The sequence below is a fragment of the Falco cherrug genome, chromosome 5, assembly GCF_023634085.1.
Source record: "Falco cherrug isolate bFalChe1 chromosome 5, bFalChe1.pri, whole genome shotgun sequence".
Lineage (NCBI taxonomy): Eukaryota > Metazoa > Chordata > Aves > Falconiformes > Falconidae > Falco > Falco cherrug.
In genome coordinates, this window is record NC_073701.1 from 78,152,051 (window position 1) to 78,168,616 (window position 16,566).

The 16,566-nt window shown below is 52.0% G+C and overlaps 1 protein-coding gene across 1 annotated transcript; it reads right to left on the reverse strand.

Annotated features, from left to right (window-relative positions):
* Positions 1-5,542: 5,542 nt before the first annotated feature.
* LOC129736185 (T-cell activation Rho GTPase-activating protein-like) lies at positions 5,543-16,281 on the reverse strand. Its single transcript, XM_055711988.1, has 7 exons — positions 16,202-16,281; positions 10,647-10,766; positions 8,453-8,519; positions 8,093-8,227; positions 7,880-8,008; positions 7,012-7,129; positions 5,543-5,553 (listed from the first exon to the last, which is right to left on the reverse strand). Exons 1-7 carry the CDS (start codon positions 16,279-16,281, stop codon positions 5,543-5,545), a joined length of 660 nt encoding a protein of 219 aa, XP_055567963.1.
* Positions 16,282-16,566: the final 285 nt, after the last annotated feature.

Here is a 16,566-nt window from a genome sequence, read left to right on the forward strand (position 1 = left end):
AGTCTTAAGGTAAAGTCTTAGAGTAAAGTCTTGAGAATAAGTCGTGTGGTTATCTCTCAGGGTTAAATCTCAAGGTTAAGTCTTAAAGTTGAGTCTTAAGTTTAAGTATTAGGGTTAAGTCTTAAGGTTACACTCTTAGGGTTAAGACTCAAGGTTAAATCTCAAGGTTAAGTCTTAGGTTTAAGTCTCTAGGTTAATGCTTAGGGTTAAGCCTTAGGGTTAAGTCTTAGGGTTATAGTCTTAAGGTTAATTCTTTAGGTTAAGTGTTAGGGTTAAGTCTTAGGGTTAAGTATTTGGGTTAAGTTTTAAGATTAAGTCTTAATTTTATGTCTTAGTGTTCAGTCTTAAGGTTAAGTCTCAGGATTAAATCTTAAGTCTTAAGGTTAAGTCTTAGGGTTAAGCCTTAAGGTTAAGTCTTAAGGTTAATTCTTGGGATTAAGTCTTAGTGTTCAGTCTTAAGGTTAATTCTTAGGGTTAATCTTAGGAATAAGTCTTAGGGTTAAGTCTTGGGGTTAAGACTTAGGGTTAAGTCTTAAGGTCAAATCAGGGTTATAGTCGTAAGGTTAAGTCTTAAGGTTAATTCTTAGGGTTAATTCTTATGGTTAACTCTTATGGTTAAGTCTTGGGGTTAAGTCTTAAGGTTAAGTCTTGGTACTAAGTCTTGTGGTTAAGTCTTAAGGTTAAGTCTTAGGATTAACTCCTACGGTTAAGTCTTAGGGATAAGTCTTAGGGTAAGTCTCAGGGTTAAGCCTTAAGGGTAAATCTTAAAGGTTAAGTCTTAAGGTTTAGTCTTAGGGTTAAGTCACAAGGTTAGGTCTTAGGGTTAAGTTTTAAGGTTGAGTCTTAAGGTTGAGTCTTAGGGTTAAGTGTTAGAGTTAAGTCTTAGGGTTAAAGTCTTAAGGTTAAGTCTTAGGGAAACCTCTTAGTGTTAAGTCTTAGGAATAAGTGCTTAGGTTTAAGTCTTAGGATTGAGTCTAAAGGTTAAGTCTTAAGTTTAAGTCTTAAGGTTAATTCTTAAAGTTAAGTCTTAAGGTTAAATCTTAGTGTTAATTCTTAGGGTTAAGTCTTAGGGTTAATTATTAGGGTTCAGTCTTAGGGTTCAGTCTTAAAGTTAAGTCTTATGTTTAAGTCTTAGGGGTAAGTCTATCTTTTGAGGCAGCGGAACCTGCCTGGCTGCAGAGGCGGGCCTGCGCCCTCCTCCCGCTATAGCTGAGGCTATACCCCCAACCCCCGCTGCCCGCCCAGCGCGGCCAGTCCACCGGGTGCCCCAGGACCGGCTTTACCTCTCGTAGGCCCGCAGTGAAACCTATGCTGGGCACGAGGCCAAAGGGCCCGCCTCTTCCCGCTGGCTGCGTGCGCATGTGGGAGTGGCGGTTGGGGTCGCTGTCTGTGCGAGGTGCGGGGCGCAGGTGAGGAGACGCGATGGGAGGGGGGCAGCCAGCTGCACTGCCTTGGGCTCGGGGGTCTGCCTGTGCAGCCCCCGTCTGGAGGGGCGGTGCAGGACAGCCCCTTCCCCGGCTCTCCCGGAACTCTCCGGGAAGCCCCTCTGGGGTGCTGAGCAGGTGCTGGTGAGGAGGAAGCAGTCGATGGGAGCTGCGGGGTGGGGCACACACCGCCCCACACACACACACACCCATACCCACAAACACCTGCACCCACACACACACACCGGTCCATCCCTAAAATCCTTCATCAACTCCCATCCATCTGTCACAAAACCTCTTCCCCGTGCCCCCCTCCCCTGCCCCCATCCCTCTGTCCCTGGCATGGCCCAACTGCCCAGCACCACGAGACCACTCTGGCCCAAAAACCATAAGGCAATGGTTCCCACCTGCAAATAGATAGTCAAGGAACACTTTTTTTTCCTAAATAAAGACTTTTTTGCTTCGTATGCTGCCGACTATGCCAAATTATGTCTTGCTGACTGACTGGATACCCAGCAAATATGAATTCCGCATCAAATACAATCAAATATATCAAATATATCAAACAATGAAATATATCGAAGGTAGTTTCTTATATTATAATAAAAGAAAATAGCATGCAATATGATAAAAGGAAACAGTAGTAGCTATTGTGAGTGATATGATAAAAGAGCAATAGGAGCTAAGCACCAAATTGTTACTGCAAAGCCTTAACGAGACTAAGGGAAGGAGACAGCACCAATTCCAACTCCAGCATCACACAGGACCACCCTTTAGCTGGGAGCCCCCTTGTAGCTGGCACCAGGAGTCTCTTGGGAACTTGGAAATTCCCCTGGAGAAGGTGCCAGGAAGGAATCCTCTTGCTGCTTCTCAACTTGCCCTGGCAGACATGTGACACACATCATAAAAGTTCTGCTCCCTGCTTTCTGTGGTGAAAAATTGACCAAAACCTTTTGCACTCATGCAGAGCCAAAAAAATACATTTGGGAAAGGGCAGCACGGCTCCCCTGGAGAAGGTGCCAGGAATGAATTCTTTTGCTGCTTCTCACCATGCCCTGGCAGCCATGCGAGGCACAGCACAAAAATTCTGCTCCCTGATTTCTGTGGTGAGCAAAATTGACCATTTTAGTTGTACTCATGTAGAGACAAGTCTTTCTTACTCAAAAGCAAAACCATAAAGCCACATAGATTTGGGAAACCTCTTGTTCTTTTGCGTGGCTGATGACTTCCCATGGCTATTCCTCAAGGCAGGAGAAATAACCATGAATTTGGAAGCCCATGTAAATTCAAAGTACACTTAGTCCTCTGACAGGCATTCCTTATGGGCCAGCAGTCCTCTCACCCCTCCACAGATCTGCCTGTTAGTCCTCTAGCAGTCATTCTCCACCGAGCTACCACAAGTCCTCCATACCTTGTGAAGAGGCAAAACCAAGGACGACTGAAACAGATCTGACAAGAAATTGCCTCCTTAAAATCCAAAATGATCAAGAAACCTATTTGCAATACGGGTTCACATTCACAACCATGGATGATGAACCTCGCCTGAAGCAGAGATTGTGCCTTGAGACAGGAGCCAAGTCCTGCTTGAAGTCACCACCATGAGCAGATGTCCAACCCCAAAGCATCCAGAATGTGCAGACAAACGTCCACCACTTTGTCAACAATGTTTCAAGTCACACAATACTTGAGGGCAGGACTTTACAAAATGTCCCTAAACTTCAAGCAGCCTCTTGGTAGGTATCTTACTCAAAAACAAAAACCAAAAAGCCACGTAGCCTTGGGAAACCCCTTGTCCTTCTGTGTGGCTGATGACTTCCCATGGCTCTTCCTCAAGGCAGGAGAAATAACTGAATTTGGAGGCCCATGTAAATTCAAAGTACACTTAGTCCTCTGACAGGCATTACCTACGGGCCAGCAGTCTTCTCACCCCTCCTCATAACCTCCTGTTAGTCCTCTAGCAGTCATTCTCCACGGAGCTACCACAAGTCCTCCATACCTACCTACCAACTCACCAGAAATGAGTCAGACCACACCAGAAGTGACACTGCCTGACCTGCAGGAGATATAGTCGACCAGTAATGATGGTTTCAAGACAGAAAAAACACCACCATCCACCAGCACAGGAGAAAAACAACCAGAAGAAACATCGTACACAAACCAAAGGCCCCCCTCCAAACCCTGCAAAGGCCAAAAAGCTGAAAAAAACGCACTCTCTACAAAAAAAACAACCCACACACAGAACGCAAGATAAGATAAAAATGCCATAACCCCAGGAACCCAGGGCCAACAAACCCAGACTCTGTCTATAACAATAACATGCTTTAACACTAACTCGCTTGACCTCTGGCATACCATAACCTTGTTCCCCCCAGACCCCTGCACACTGTAGCCCTAAGGCAACAATAAATGGAACACAAAGTCCCTGGAGATCTCTGCCAGGGCCTCCAGGTGGTCCCTGACCGCAGGCATCACAACCTTGAAGTGGGAGCCAGATGGAGGCACCAGGACATCACCAGCATCCATCTTCACACCCTGAAACAGTGCCTGGGATAAATGCTCCTGGGCAGATAGGCTGAGGCACTCGGAGGCTTTGAACCGGCCAGTCACCATCACAGGGCTTCAGCTCATAATTTCTGTGTCAGAGCCACCAGGCAGGTGGCCCCATCCTCCCTGAGAGACCACTCAGGGCACCTGTACCCAGCTCCAGGAGGCTGGATACACAGCCTCGGATCCATCGGGGGGAGGGGTGCTTTAATCCTGGGAGCAGGATTTCTAACAGGGGCGCTGGGAAAGCCTCCTCAGGCCTGGAAGCCTGAGAGACATCCCTGCGCTGCTCCACGTGTCACCAAAAGCAGGGGCTGAGGAAGGCTGCTTTGGGGCCCGCCAAGGGAACCGGCTCCCCTGGGCTGCTCTGCGGCCACCGGCTGCCGTTGCTGTCGCGCGGGTCTCAGTGCTGCTCTGCAGTCGGCCGTCACCTGCCTGCGCGACACTCTCCAGCATAGCACACGTCTGCACCGGCTCTCTCTGGGGACAAAGACCGCAAGCGAGGGATGGGCTTGGCTTTGCCCCCAGTCCCAGGCTGCCACCAGAGAGACCTGGCACCCCCGCCCCAGCTGTGTGATGTGGGCACCACGTACAGCTGCAGATGTGGGTCAGGGCAGCTGTGGGCAGGGGGCAAGCCCCGTGGCGGTGCCCCCGGCGCTGGCAGCAGGCAGAGCTGGGGAGAGCGAGGGGCAGCCCAGGGCAGCCGGCAGCCAGCGGCGGGGCCCGGCAGGGTGCAGCACCCTCAGCAATGCCCGGCTCCTCGCGCCTCGGCCCCAGGGCTGCAGCGCAGGGCTGGCCCCAGCCGGGGCTGGGCTGGGAACAGCCAGGCAGGGCCCCTGGCAGCCCTGGCACGCACCTGCTCCCTGCATGGGGCAGCCTGGTCCTTTGCAATCGACCCCGTGGCATCCAGAGAGGAGCCCTGCGGGCCCTGCCCTGGGCCTGAGCCATCTCTGCAGGGATGAGGCCTTCCTCGGCATCCGCCCCTCAAATCCCTCCCTCCGGCCCCCACGGTCCGTCCCCAAAACACTGCCCCTCGCCCCCAGTCCCTGCTGGCCCTGAAGGCCAGCCACAGCACTTGATTTCAAGTCTGAGCTTTTCATGTCATGGCTGTTCTGGAATGTGGTACAGTGAAAGAAGAGATTGAAATGACAAATTTTCCCTCTCAGTGTGGTCCAGTGCTGGCACAGGTTGTCCAAGGAGGTTGTGGAGTCTCTGTCCTTGGAGATCTTCAAAGACCAAGGGCACACAGTTCTCAGCAACCTGCTCGAGGTGAGCCTGCTCGAGCAGAGGGCTTGGCCCAGAGGACCTCCACAGGTCCCTTCCACCCCCCCTCCTGTGTGGCTCTGTGTTTTGCTTTCGCTCCTAAAGCCCCTCAGCTCAGCCCCAATGCCCGCTGGAAAGGGTGCTGGGGCAAGGGACGATCCCAAACTCCTCCCCGAGAGGGTCCACCCCAGCACAAGTGCTCCCCACTCCAGAAGACCCTATGGCAGACACAGTCAGGAAAGGGAAAAGATTCTTTTATTGTCAACACCAGCTGCAGGGCCCAGGAGTCACAGCTGTTCAGCCGGTGAAAATCAGTGAGCCCCTGCAAAGACAGAGTCAGAAAGCTCTGATAAACCCCTAGAGGCAGGAAGAGGCAGGATTTGGTTCCCCCCTCTTTGGGGAACACTGTTTCTGAGGAATTGTTCATGGCCCAGAAGGGACAGCTCTTGCTGGCCTCCACTAGGGGCCTTATCCCCAAGGGTAATGCCCCTAGAGAGCTGTGCGCGCACAGGGATGCTGACAGTGCCCCTATGCCACGCAGCAGGGCTCGACGGGGAGCCTCTGGGGAGCTGCCGGGGGGCTCATCCCAAACCCTGCTCAGCACCAGCCCTTGCCAGCCCTTGCCAGCCAGCTGGGCTGACTTAGGGCCGTGTTCAGACTTGGGAAAGATGGGCAGCAGTGCCTGGTACGCACGTGGCCTTCCTGACCTGCTGCACCTTCCTGCATTTTCTCCGGTTTCGGTCAGCAAAATTACTTCCTCTCTTCTCCTTTTTCTTTCTGCTTTGCTTTCCCTCTCCTCTGCCCGGATTTCTTTTCTCTTTCTTTTCCTTGAGTTTTCCTTCTCCTGGTGGGAGCCTGCAATACTTTCCATCGCACAGCGTCATGAGATGGGGAAAGCCACAAGCCCCTGCAGTGAGCTCTCAGAAGGGAGCTCTTCCTACTTGGTTTCTTCGGGCAGGCTGGTCGGTTGTTGCAGGCATGCCAGGGACTCTGCCGTACCCTCGGGGGTGCCTGGAGGCAGAGCTCGAGGTGCCTAAACCAGAAATTTGGGAGGTAACAGGTGGCAAGAGACAGCCTGGGGTAGTAAGGGCCTGATTGCCAAATTGCCATCTTAGCTCTACAGAGGAGATGCTGGTTTGCATCATCCACATTTTGCACAGGCCACCCGACCCAGACTAGACTTGATGAAGCTGCGATGGAGTAGGATCTGAGCAAAAGCCCTCTCAAGTTGGCAGCTACTCCTTTCTGTCCTTTTGTGGGTATTTCTAGGTATTTTGTTTGGTTAAGCAAATGCCTAATGCATTAAAGAAAAAACCTTTCCAGTTTTCCTTAACACATACCAGTCTGGGGGGGAGATGAGGAACCCCAAAGGCACCAGAGAGCAGCTGCATGGAGGAGGCCCAGCAGCTGCTTGGCCTCCTGGGAAACTACTGTCCCACCTGAGACATGTTGTCCCAGTGTCTGTGGAGCTGCCGTACCTCTGCCACTTCGGGCTCTGCCCCTGTGTCTCCCCCCAGCTGCTGTGTTGACATCCAGCAGAGAGGTGGATGCCTCCAGAAAGGATGCTGGATGCTGGGTCTCTGCTGTGCCTGCAGGGCCACTTTGCTCTTCCAACTGCAGCTCTGGAAAGCAAAAGCAGGTTCAGCAAAGTGACTTCTTGGAAGTCAAGAACATCTCAAGAAAAGCCCACCCAAGCCCTACACCACCTGTCTTTTCAGCATTGATGTTTCTAGCATCACAAGCCCCAGTGTCTGTGACCAGCCTCAGCCCCTCCTCATACCTGTGCACCTGTCCATGGGTGCTGGCACCTCCTCGGCTGATGGAGGTGAGAGGCCAGCTGCCTCCTCCCCAGAGATGTCCCCGCAGTTTTCAATCACAAACTCCACCAGCACGTTCACCTGCAGATATCAAAGCTTTGGTCTCAAGCCAGGTGCCTGCAGACGTGTCAAGCAGCCTTTCCCACTGCTGACCCTTCGTCTGTGCAGACGCTGTGGCTGGGGGGTTGCTCCTCCAGGCACCCAGCCCACCAGCATTGGCTCAAGGGAGGAGGCAGCCAGGGACCTCTCAACAGCCAAGCTCCAATGGGCCACGAAGGCAGCAGCCAGCTGCTGGATGCAGCGTACCTTCTGGGTCACTGCCGGTACGGTCAAGTGGGAGCAGGTCCTCGTTGGGTGGGCTCAGCAGGTTGGGCCCAACACAGACGCCAGGTGGCTGCATTGTGACTGATGTGCTGCAGGAGGGCCATCAGCTGCTTCAGGAGGAGGAGGTTGGCCGCAGGCAACTTGTTTGCTACCCTGAGGGTTGAGGAAGACAAGGCTGATGAAGCAGAGGGTGCCCACAGCCCTCCCTGCAGCTGGCCCCAGGCGGGTCGTGCTGTGAGCTGTGCAGGTGCTCTCATCCAGCGGCCAGGGCTCCTGAGCTTTGGGAAGGAAGCACAGTGCTGCTTCCCAGCTCCTGATTGCACCCAAGGCCACGCAAGGGAAGGCTCCCTGTCAATGCCCTTTCTCCTGAAAAGCAACCCCACGCCAGCAACAGCGAGCTGCCCGAAAAGACAGCTTTCTGAGGGGCCCGTGCCTTTGCAGGCAGGTCCCAGAACTCTCCCGGTCCCTGCTCAAGAGGCAGGCTGCTGCCCACACTTACGCTTTCAGCTCTTCCACCTTGGCCTGCTTGCTGGCCCTCTCCATGGCTGACATCCAGTCCTCGTAGAAGTCGACGACAAGGAGCTTGTTGGGGATGCTTCGCAGGAAGTCCTGCAATGCCAAGGGCTCCAGGTGAGCCTTTGAACGCTGCAGGCCAGCCAGGACCTACTCCAGCTGCAGCTCAGAAGCGCTCATCTTCAAGATGACGGCCAGCAGCAGTGCAGGCTGGCTTCCCATGTCGACGTCCGTGCCGCGGTCCAGGGCCTCCTGTAGCTGCCGAAGTTCTGTGCCCCTGGCAGCTCTGCAGAATATCCCCTCCGTCATCGGTCCTTCCTGGTGCAGGACAGCCAGCAGCTCCTGCAAGAGATGCAGGACAGTGGCTTGGCTGAGGATCTGCCCTGCAACAGCAGTGGCCAGGGCCAGAGCTCTTCCCCAGACTGGGCTCTGTCCTCCTGCAAAGGGGCTGGGAGCAGAAAAGCGTGAGCCATGGGCAAAGAGCCCAATTCCCTGGTACCTGGAGCCAGGGGACACTGCCTGTGGACTGGGTGGGGGGCTGGGGACCCTGTGTCCAGGCTGGCTTACCTGGATGGGCCGGGGCAGCGTGTTGTCCTCCCCACAGAGGGCTGCCAGAGGCTGCCCAAAGAGTGCCCTGCTGCAGCCAGAGCCTGCCTGCCCTGGTGCCTGGGCAGCGGCCGGGGTGTGCCGTAGAGCAAAGGGCCAGGGCAGCCCCATCCTCCTGCTTCTCCTGCTGCTGCTGTTCCCTCCTGCTGCAAAAGAAAACAGAGTAAGACACCATCAATGGAGTCCCCCAGGCCAGCAGTCCCAGAGCCTGCCCGGCTCTGTCCTGCCCACAGCATGATGCTGTGTGGTGTGGCAGGTCAGGCAGGGAGCCAGCAGCTGGGACCGCGGCTCCGGCTCAGCAGCTGTGGCTTGGAGGCTGCCAAGAGCTGGTGTGCCACCAGGACAGCCTGTCCCAGCCCTTGCCCTGCCCTCCTGCAAGCTGTGGGCAGCAGCAGGCACTCCATGTCCTGCAGAAGCTTGTCCAGCAGCTGCTGTCCAGTGGGTGTCCTTGCTGGTCCAGGTGGTGCCCTCCTGTGGGGTGCCCAACCTGCATGGCGACACTCAGGTGACAAGCGAGCACAGCTCAATCCATCGCAGGAGGTTGCCTTTCTTTCCCAAACTCACCTGGCATGCGGCAAAGTCCCCCTGCATTTGCAGATGGGGCTGTTGGAGGCCCTTGCTTGGGATGAGCCTGCAAGAACCAAGAATCAGGCTGCACTTGCAGAGCAGCCCCACAGCAGAAAGGGCCACCGGTGAGCTGCCTCCTGGCACCAGCAGCCTGAGCATGGCAGAGCCGGGACCCTATGCCCTCCCAGGCTCTCTGCCCCGTGCAGCAGGTTTCCTCCCAGCTCTGCCAGCCAGCCAGTACATACCAGCGTTCCTGGTGTCTCCCCAACCCCCTCTGCTGTGGAGTGGTACTGTGGGACCCCCCTTCCCTCCTGCACACGGTCACCCCACTCGCTGCACGTCCCAGCACAGCCAGAGATGGGTGAAAGGCAGCCATTCTCACCTCTGCCTGTGCCTCCATCAGCCTCTCCAGGCTCCTGGCAGGCAGTGTCCTCCACTGGGTGACAGAGAAGGAGGCAAAGAAGATGAGCAGTGATGGCTCTGATGCTCAGCTGCAGGAGCAGTGCTCAGGGACAGAGCCCAGAGCAGAGAGACACTCACGGGGTGGCAGCTCAGCTCCTTCTCCAGGAGCTTGATCGATAGCAGACGGGTCACTCAGGCTCTCTTGTCTCTTTCTGGTGGCCTGTGAACCAGGAAGCGAGAGGGAGAGAGCTGGGTGAGCCCCAAGCCATTGCTTCTCTCTTGTCAAGCAGCTGTGCCCGAGAGCTGCCTGCAGCCACAGGGGCACCTGTCCCCAGCTGGGGGCTGTGTTCCCCTATCCGTCCAGCTGCTCCTGGAGCATTCCCCTGGCTTACCCCAGCAGTGTGGCCACCCACAGCTCCTTCAGTGTCTGGGAGCTGCAGAAAGAGAGGAGACACAGCGTCAGGCCCTGCTGCCCCCAGCCCTGGGCAGAGGCAGGTGCCTCCATAGCGCTGCCCCATGGGGAAGGACACAGGGGCAGGAGGAAGCCGCATGGGATGGGACAGAGTTGCTGCCCAAGCCCTGGGTCACTCTGTCCTGCCTGAGCAGCTGTTTTTGCCCTTCCCTTCTGGGGACCAAAAGGTGGCCAGGGGATGCAAGACGGGGAAAGGCCCCCCCATCCCTCCCTCCCTGCCGCCGAGCTGCCTGCTCCCTGCCCAGGCTCTGCACGCAAGGCAGAGGCCAGTATTCATGGGATGGCGTCGGCATGGCTGGGAACTTCTCCTGCCCGACCACGGGACGTGGCACCACGACTCACCCAAAAGTGGTGATGCAGGAGCCGGTGGGCCAGGCGAGGATGACGGAGGGCCTGCCCTCACGGCTGCCTTCCTCCTCCTCATCCTGGCCATCCTGCCCCACAGCCTCCTTCCCGCTGCTGAGCACCCACAGCTGGTCCAGCACCAGGCAGAGCTGGTGCCATGTCTGCAGAAAGCAGAGGCGGGCACTGAGCTGGAGGGGGACTCCTTGGGCTGGGTCACCACGCGCAGAGCCCTGTCCCCCACTTGCCCTTGGGATGGACATTGGTGCCTCCAGCACTGAGGGGCCGGGGCCTGGGGCTGGTGCCAGGGTGTCCCTGCCCTGGTCAATGGGCTGGGGCTGGGGGGAAGGATCTGGGCTCTCAGGGTCTTACTGCAATTTGGCCACCACCAGTTCCTCATGGAGGAGCAGAAGGCATCTCTCGCTCCTCTTGCGGCCCCGGGTCAGCCGCACGTCTGTGCTCAGCACCGGCGCGGCGTTGCTAAGAGCCTCCCTGCAGAGCAGAGAGCGGCAGGCATGAGCAACGCCAGTGCTGCGTGGCCCAGCTGTGCCCGCGTGTCCCCGAGCCCGGGGGGAGCCCACCTGGAGCCGCAGCAGCAGCTGGCCTGGCCCATCCTGCCCGGGAGAGGAGGGCCCTGGCCGTGCAGCGAGGAGGGGGCCCAGCCGGCGACGGGGAGGCTGGGAAGCGGGGTGCTGGTGCTGTGGCAGCGCTGCTGGGCCAGAGGCTGCCTCCTGCCAGCGCCGCTGCGTGCCAGCACGGCTCTGCCCTGCTGCCTGTGGTGGCCGTGGGCTCCCCGTGACCAACGGTCTGAGCCCAACGGAAAGTGGGCGGGGCCTGGGGGGGCGGGGCTGGGGCCCTCTCCAGTATGGCCGGCCCTGCCTTGCCCGGGGGAGCCCTGAGCAGGACAGGGCAGGGGGCAAGGACCATCTCCCTCCGCCTGCTGGCAGTGCCCCTTGCCCTGGGCTTCACCACTGGATCCTGGCCTCCCCCCAGACTTGGTGCCACAGGCCAGCAGCTTCTGGGCCCATCTGTTCAACCAGTTTTCATTGCACCCCCCTGTCTGCTCATTCTCTTTAGGCATCCTTAGGTTCTCCATACACATCTTCTGTCAGGCAGTTTGGAAAGCCTCTAGTCTAGGTGGACTTGCTGTATTGCAGTCCTCAAGCACCTCTGCCCATCATGATCGTTCAAAGGTTATGGAGAGTGGCCTAAGACTTAACAATAAGACTTATCTTTAAGACTTAACCATAAGATCAAACCTTAAGACTCAACCTTAAGACTTAACCCTGAGAGTTAACCCTAAGACTTAAGATTTAATCAAGAGACTTATCCCTGAGACTTATCCCTGAGATTTAACCCTAAAATTTAACCCTAAGACTTAACCTTAAGACCTAACCCTAAGACCAAACCTTAAGACACAACCCTGAGACTTAATCCTGGAACTTAACCTTGAAACTTAACCATGAGACTTATCCCTGGGAGTTATCCCTAAGACTTATCCTTAAGACTTAACCCTAAGGGTCAACCATAAGACTCAACCTTAAGACTCAACCTTAGGACTCAACCTTAGGACTCAACCCTGAGACTTAACCTTGAGACGTGACCATAAGACTTAACCCGAGACTTAACCCTATACATAACCCTGACACTTAACCCTAAGACTTAACCTAAAGACTTAACATTAAAACCTAATCCTAAGACCAAACCTTAAGACCTAACCCTGAGACTTATTCCTAGGACATAACCCTAAGACTTAACCATAAGACTTACCTTTAAGACTTAACCATAAGACCAAACCTTAAGACTCAACCTTAAGACCAATCCTTAAGACTTAACCTTGAGACATTACCCCGAGACTTAACACTAAGACTTAAGCCTAAGACTTAACTTTAAGACAACCCTAAGACAAAACATGAAGACTCAACCCTGATACTTAACCCTGAGACTTAACCATGACACTTTACCCTGGGACTTAAGCTTGAGAATTAACCCTGAGACGTAACCCTGAGACTTTAAGCCTGAGACATAATCCTGTAACTCATCCCTGAGACCTAACCCTAAGACTGAACGCTAAGACTGTACCTTAAGACTTTACCCTAAGACTTAACCCTAAGACTGAACCCAAAGACTTAAATTTAAAACTTAAATTTAAAACTTAAATATAAGACTTAACCTTAAATCTTACCCTTAAGATTTAACCCTAAGACTGAACCCTAAGACTTAACCTTAAGACATAACCTTATGACATAACCCTGAGACTTAACCCTAAGGATTAACGTTAAGACTTAACGCTAAGACTCAACCCTGAGACTTAACCTTGAGACTTAACCTTGAAACTTAACCATGAGACTTATCCCTGGGAGTTATCCCTAAGACTTATCCTTAAGACAGCTTAACCCTAAGACTCAACCATAAGACTCAACTATAAGACTCAACCTTAAGACTCAACCTTAGGGCTCAACCCTGAGCCTTAACCCTGAGACTTATCCATCAGACTTATCCCTGAGACTTAACTCTGAGACTTATCCCTGGTACTTATCCCTAAACTTATCCCTAAGACTTAACCTTGAGACTTAACCCTAAGAATTATCCTTAAGACTTAACCCTAAGACTCAACTATAAGACTCAACCTTAAGACTCAACCCGGAGAGTTAACCTTGAGACTTAACCATAAGACTTAACCCTGAGAGTTAACCCGAGACTTAACCCTGAGAGTTAACCCTGAGACTTAACCCTAAGACTTAACCTTAAGACTTAACTTTAAGACCTAACCCTATGACCAAACCTTAAGACTCAACCCCAAGACTTAACCCTGAGACTTAACCTTAAGACTTAACCCTAAGACTTATCCCTAAGACTTAACCCTAAGACTTAAGCCTAAGACTTAACCATAAGACTTACATTTAAGACTTAACCATAAGACCAAACCTTAAGACTCTACATTAAGACTTAACCCTGAGACTTAAACCTAAGTATTAACCCTGAGACTTAACAATAAGACTTTACCCTAAGACTGAACCCTAAGACTGAATCCTAATTTAAGACTTAACCCTAAGAATTAACCCTGAGACTTAAGTCTAAGACATAACCCTAAGACTACACCTTAGAGACTTAACCTAAAGACTTAACCCTAAGACTTAAATTTAAGACTTAATCTTAAGGCTGAACCCTAAGGCTTAACCTTAAGACTTAACCCTAAGACTGTTTTGGCTCTGATTTGAGAACAATGCTATAACCGCACTGACGTTTTCAGTTGTTGCTGGGTGATGTTTATACTAAGTCAAGGACTTTTTAGTCATACTCACATACCCCAAAGACCTTTTCCAGGGGTGACAAAGAGAGGAAACAGCCCAGGAGTTTACTGGTAAATAGACTTTTCCAAATTACTGCAGCCAAATGGTGTCAGAGTAATTGCAGATGCCTTTTCAGGCTGGCCAAAAGCTTTCCCTCGCTGCACCAATAAGAAGTACCATAAGTGTTAGTTAAGAGATAATACTGAGATTTGGGATATCCATAGGACTTTCTTCGGGCAGGGGTCCACACTTGGTAGCAGAAGCCCTTCACCTTTTAGTTAAACTAGGAGGGGTAAAATGGGATCTCCACACCCCATGGAGACCTCAATCAAGAGGGAAAGTAGAAAAAATGAAGCAAAGCCTGAAGAGACAGATGAGTAAAATTTGCCATGAACCTCAGATAAAGCAGTCATGCTTTTCCCTCAGCATTGCTACGGATACAGGATCCAGCCTGAAAGTAAGGAGAGAGTTGGTCCTTTGGAAATTATATATGGTAAACCTTGCCAGGTGACAGAAACAGGAGTGAATCCCGAAATAAGTTAGGAAACATGATTTTAAAGAGTATGTTCTCTCTCTAGGAAAGTTCCTGTCCTCTCTCCACAGGTATGACACTGTGAGCACACCCCTGTCCCTGGACATAACTGTACATCAATACCAACCTGGATTTGGGTGTTTATGAGGACGTGGTTGGATGAACAGTTGAAAGAGAAGTGGAAAGGACCCTTCCAGATTTTTCTCACCACCTACACTGCTGTCAAGCCTGAAGTACTCACTCCATGGTGTGCCGTAGCAGGGTTTGACCAGTCACATCACCAGAATGAAACGTCAAGCAAGAAAAACCTTTATGCTTGAAACTACCTCCAGAGTCATGAAGTTCTAGGTTTGGTATCTTGCATTATTGCCAGACAATATAAAAGTGAATGACTGAAATAAGACCCTAGGTAAGATTGAGCTGTCTACAGGGAAGTTGGAGTCTGCTACTTGTCTCTCCTTTGTAGATATATGTTGAAACATATTTTACAGATATATAGAATTTGGCCTGTGATGTGATATGCTGAATTCTCAACTTGGGTGGGATCAGGAGGACTCATGGACATGGAATACTCATTTGAAAATGGTGGAAGGATCGATTAATGTTGTTAAGAAGAGTGATTGTTGGGTATGTACCCATTTCCCTAAATACGCTCATGCAGGAATTCCTCTAGCTGGTATCCCCACCCCATCTGACACTAGTGGGAATAACTTGTGGGTAAGACCAAAATACATTCATTGGAATGAGACTGACCTCCAGACCTGGACAATATTGAATCCACACTCAGTGTGAAGTGTGTTACTACCAATGAAGCCGTGACACACCAAAATGGAACCCTGGTCTTTGTGGGGCCCTACCCACATTGTGATCACTCAATGCCATTAATGAACCTGTCAGAACTAACCATGAGTAACTACTGAAATGTTCCACTGGGCACTGGGTGGTGTTGGGTACGTGGCAGTGTAGCACAAAAAGCGTTGCCACTGAGATGGTCAGGCAAGTGGGGAGGGATTTTTCCTGATATGCCTGTAACTGAGACATTGGACAACAATCGGTGGTGAACAACTTACCTGCGGAGATATAGGCAGATTCAACCACCCCTTACAGAAAGACTCACTGGGTTTCACTCTTTTGCTTGGTGGTTTATTCCTTGGTTAGGGGCTACTGAATTGGGAAAGGCAGTGATAAAGAGATCTGAAGTAATGGAAGAGATGGCCAAGGACACTGCAGATGCCATAAATGTTTTGCAGGAAGACCTTCCAGAAATGCCCCCTATAGCTGTGCAAAATAGAATGGCATTAGATATGAAGTTGGCATATCAAGGTGGACTCTGTACTATTGTTAACCCCAGTTGCGTGTATGTAGATGAAAGTGGAAGAATTTATACCAACTTCCAAGAGATTTGGAAACATAATAATATTTTGCATGAGATCCAGAAGGTCAACACCTTCTATGGATTTCAAGAAGTTTGTAATAGACTGATGTCCTGGTTTTCTGACTTACAGCTATGGATAAAGAAGTTAATCTTCAGATGCCCTCCTCCTCTTCCTCTTTGAACACACCTGTCCCTCTCACCTACCTAGTTTCTGCTTTGAGTTTCAAGGAGTTAAAGTTTGACTGCCTTTCAGTAGCCTCCCTAATACTCCCTATAGGCAACACTTCAGTTGTGGTGATGAATCTCATGGGGACCTGCTTGAACTAACCATAACACAGCTGAGAAGTGTAGTTCATTATTTATTAATTAGTATTATTTTTTCCACTACTTAAAAAACAACATGTTCTATTCCTATTTACACACAGGTCTCTAAGGGAAGCAGGTAGTAATTGCTGCAAAGAACCTGCAGTATTCATCTCTAGAGCTGGTTGGAGAAGTCTGATGTCAAGTGAAGGAAGTGCCATGGGGCTGAGGAGAGAAATAGCGGGGCTGGAGAGGTGAGGAGCAAGGCTGTCCACGCAGTGTTTAGCTCCAGGGACTGCTTTTCCCACCTGGCCACACCTCCTCGGGGGACACTCTGCATCAAGAGCAATTGGACAAGTCTTCTGTCTCTTCATCAAAGTGCTCATTGCCTGCCTTCCTCTTTAACTGTACTGCTGAAACTTACCTCATGAAGTGCAGGAGCCCTGAAGAGCAGATGTCCCTGACGGAAGAGACATGGCTTGTCAGGGCTTTCTGCCTCGTCATGAGCCCAGGGTGTCTGTGGTGCTGTGCACTTCAGGTCATGAGAGGCGGCTAAGAAACCTCTCAAGAACACCAAGTCAGAAGCAAACCCCAGAGTCCCTGGAAGCGATAATTGGCCCCACTGAGGGCCATGGCTGAGAAAGCCTCCCCATGGCCTTGTTAGAGCCCATCCTTGGAGGCTGTGATTGCAGGTGGGCAAAGGCACTGTGCAGGCCACTCTGCTGCTGAGAAAAGCCTTGGCTTGCTTGAAGCGGAAAGGCCAAGCCATGACCTGCAGCCTGTGGGAAG

Coding starts and splice junctions, on each gene's coding strand:
- LOC129736185 (XM_055711988.1), bottom strand. CDS start 16,281: ATGACGAGGCAGAAAGCCCTGACAAGCCATGTCTCTTCCGTCAGGGAC. Junction 8,520..10,646: donor CTGGTGGTGGCCAAATTGCA/GTAAGACCCTGA, acceptor TGGCTGCAGCAG/GGCACTCTTTGGGCAGCCTC. Junction 8,009..8,092: donor TCGACATGGGAAGCCAGCCT/GCACTGCTGCTG, acceptor CAGCGTTCAAAG/GCTCACCTGGAGCCCTTGGC.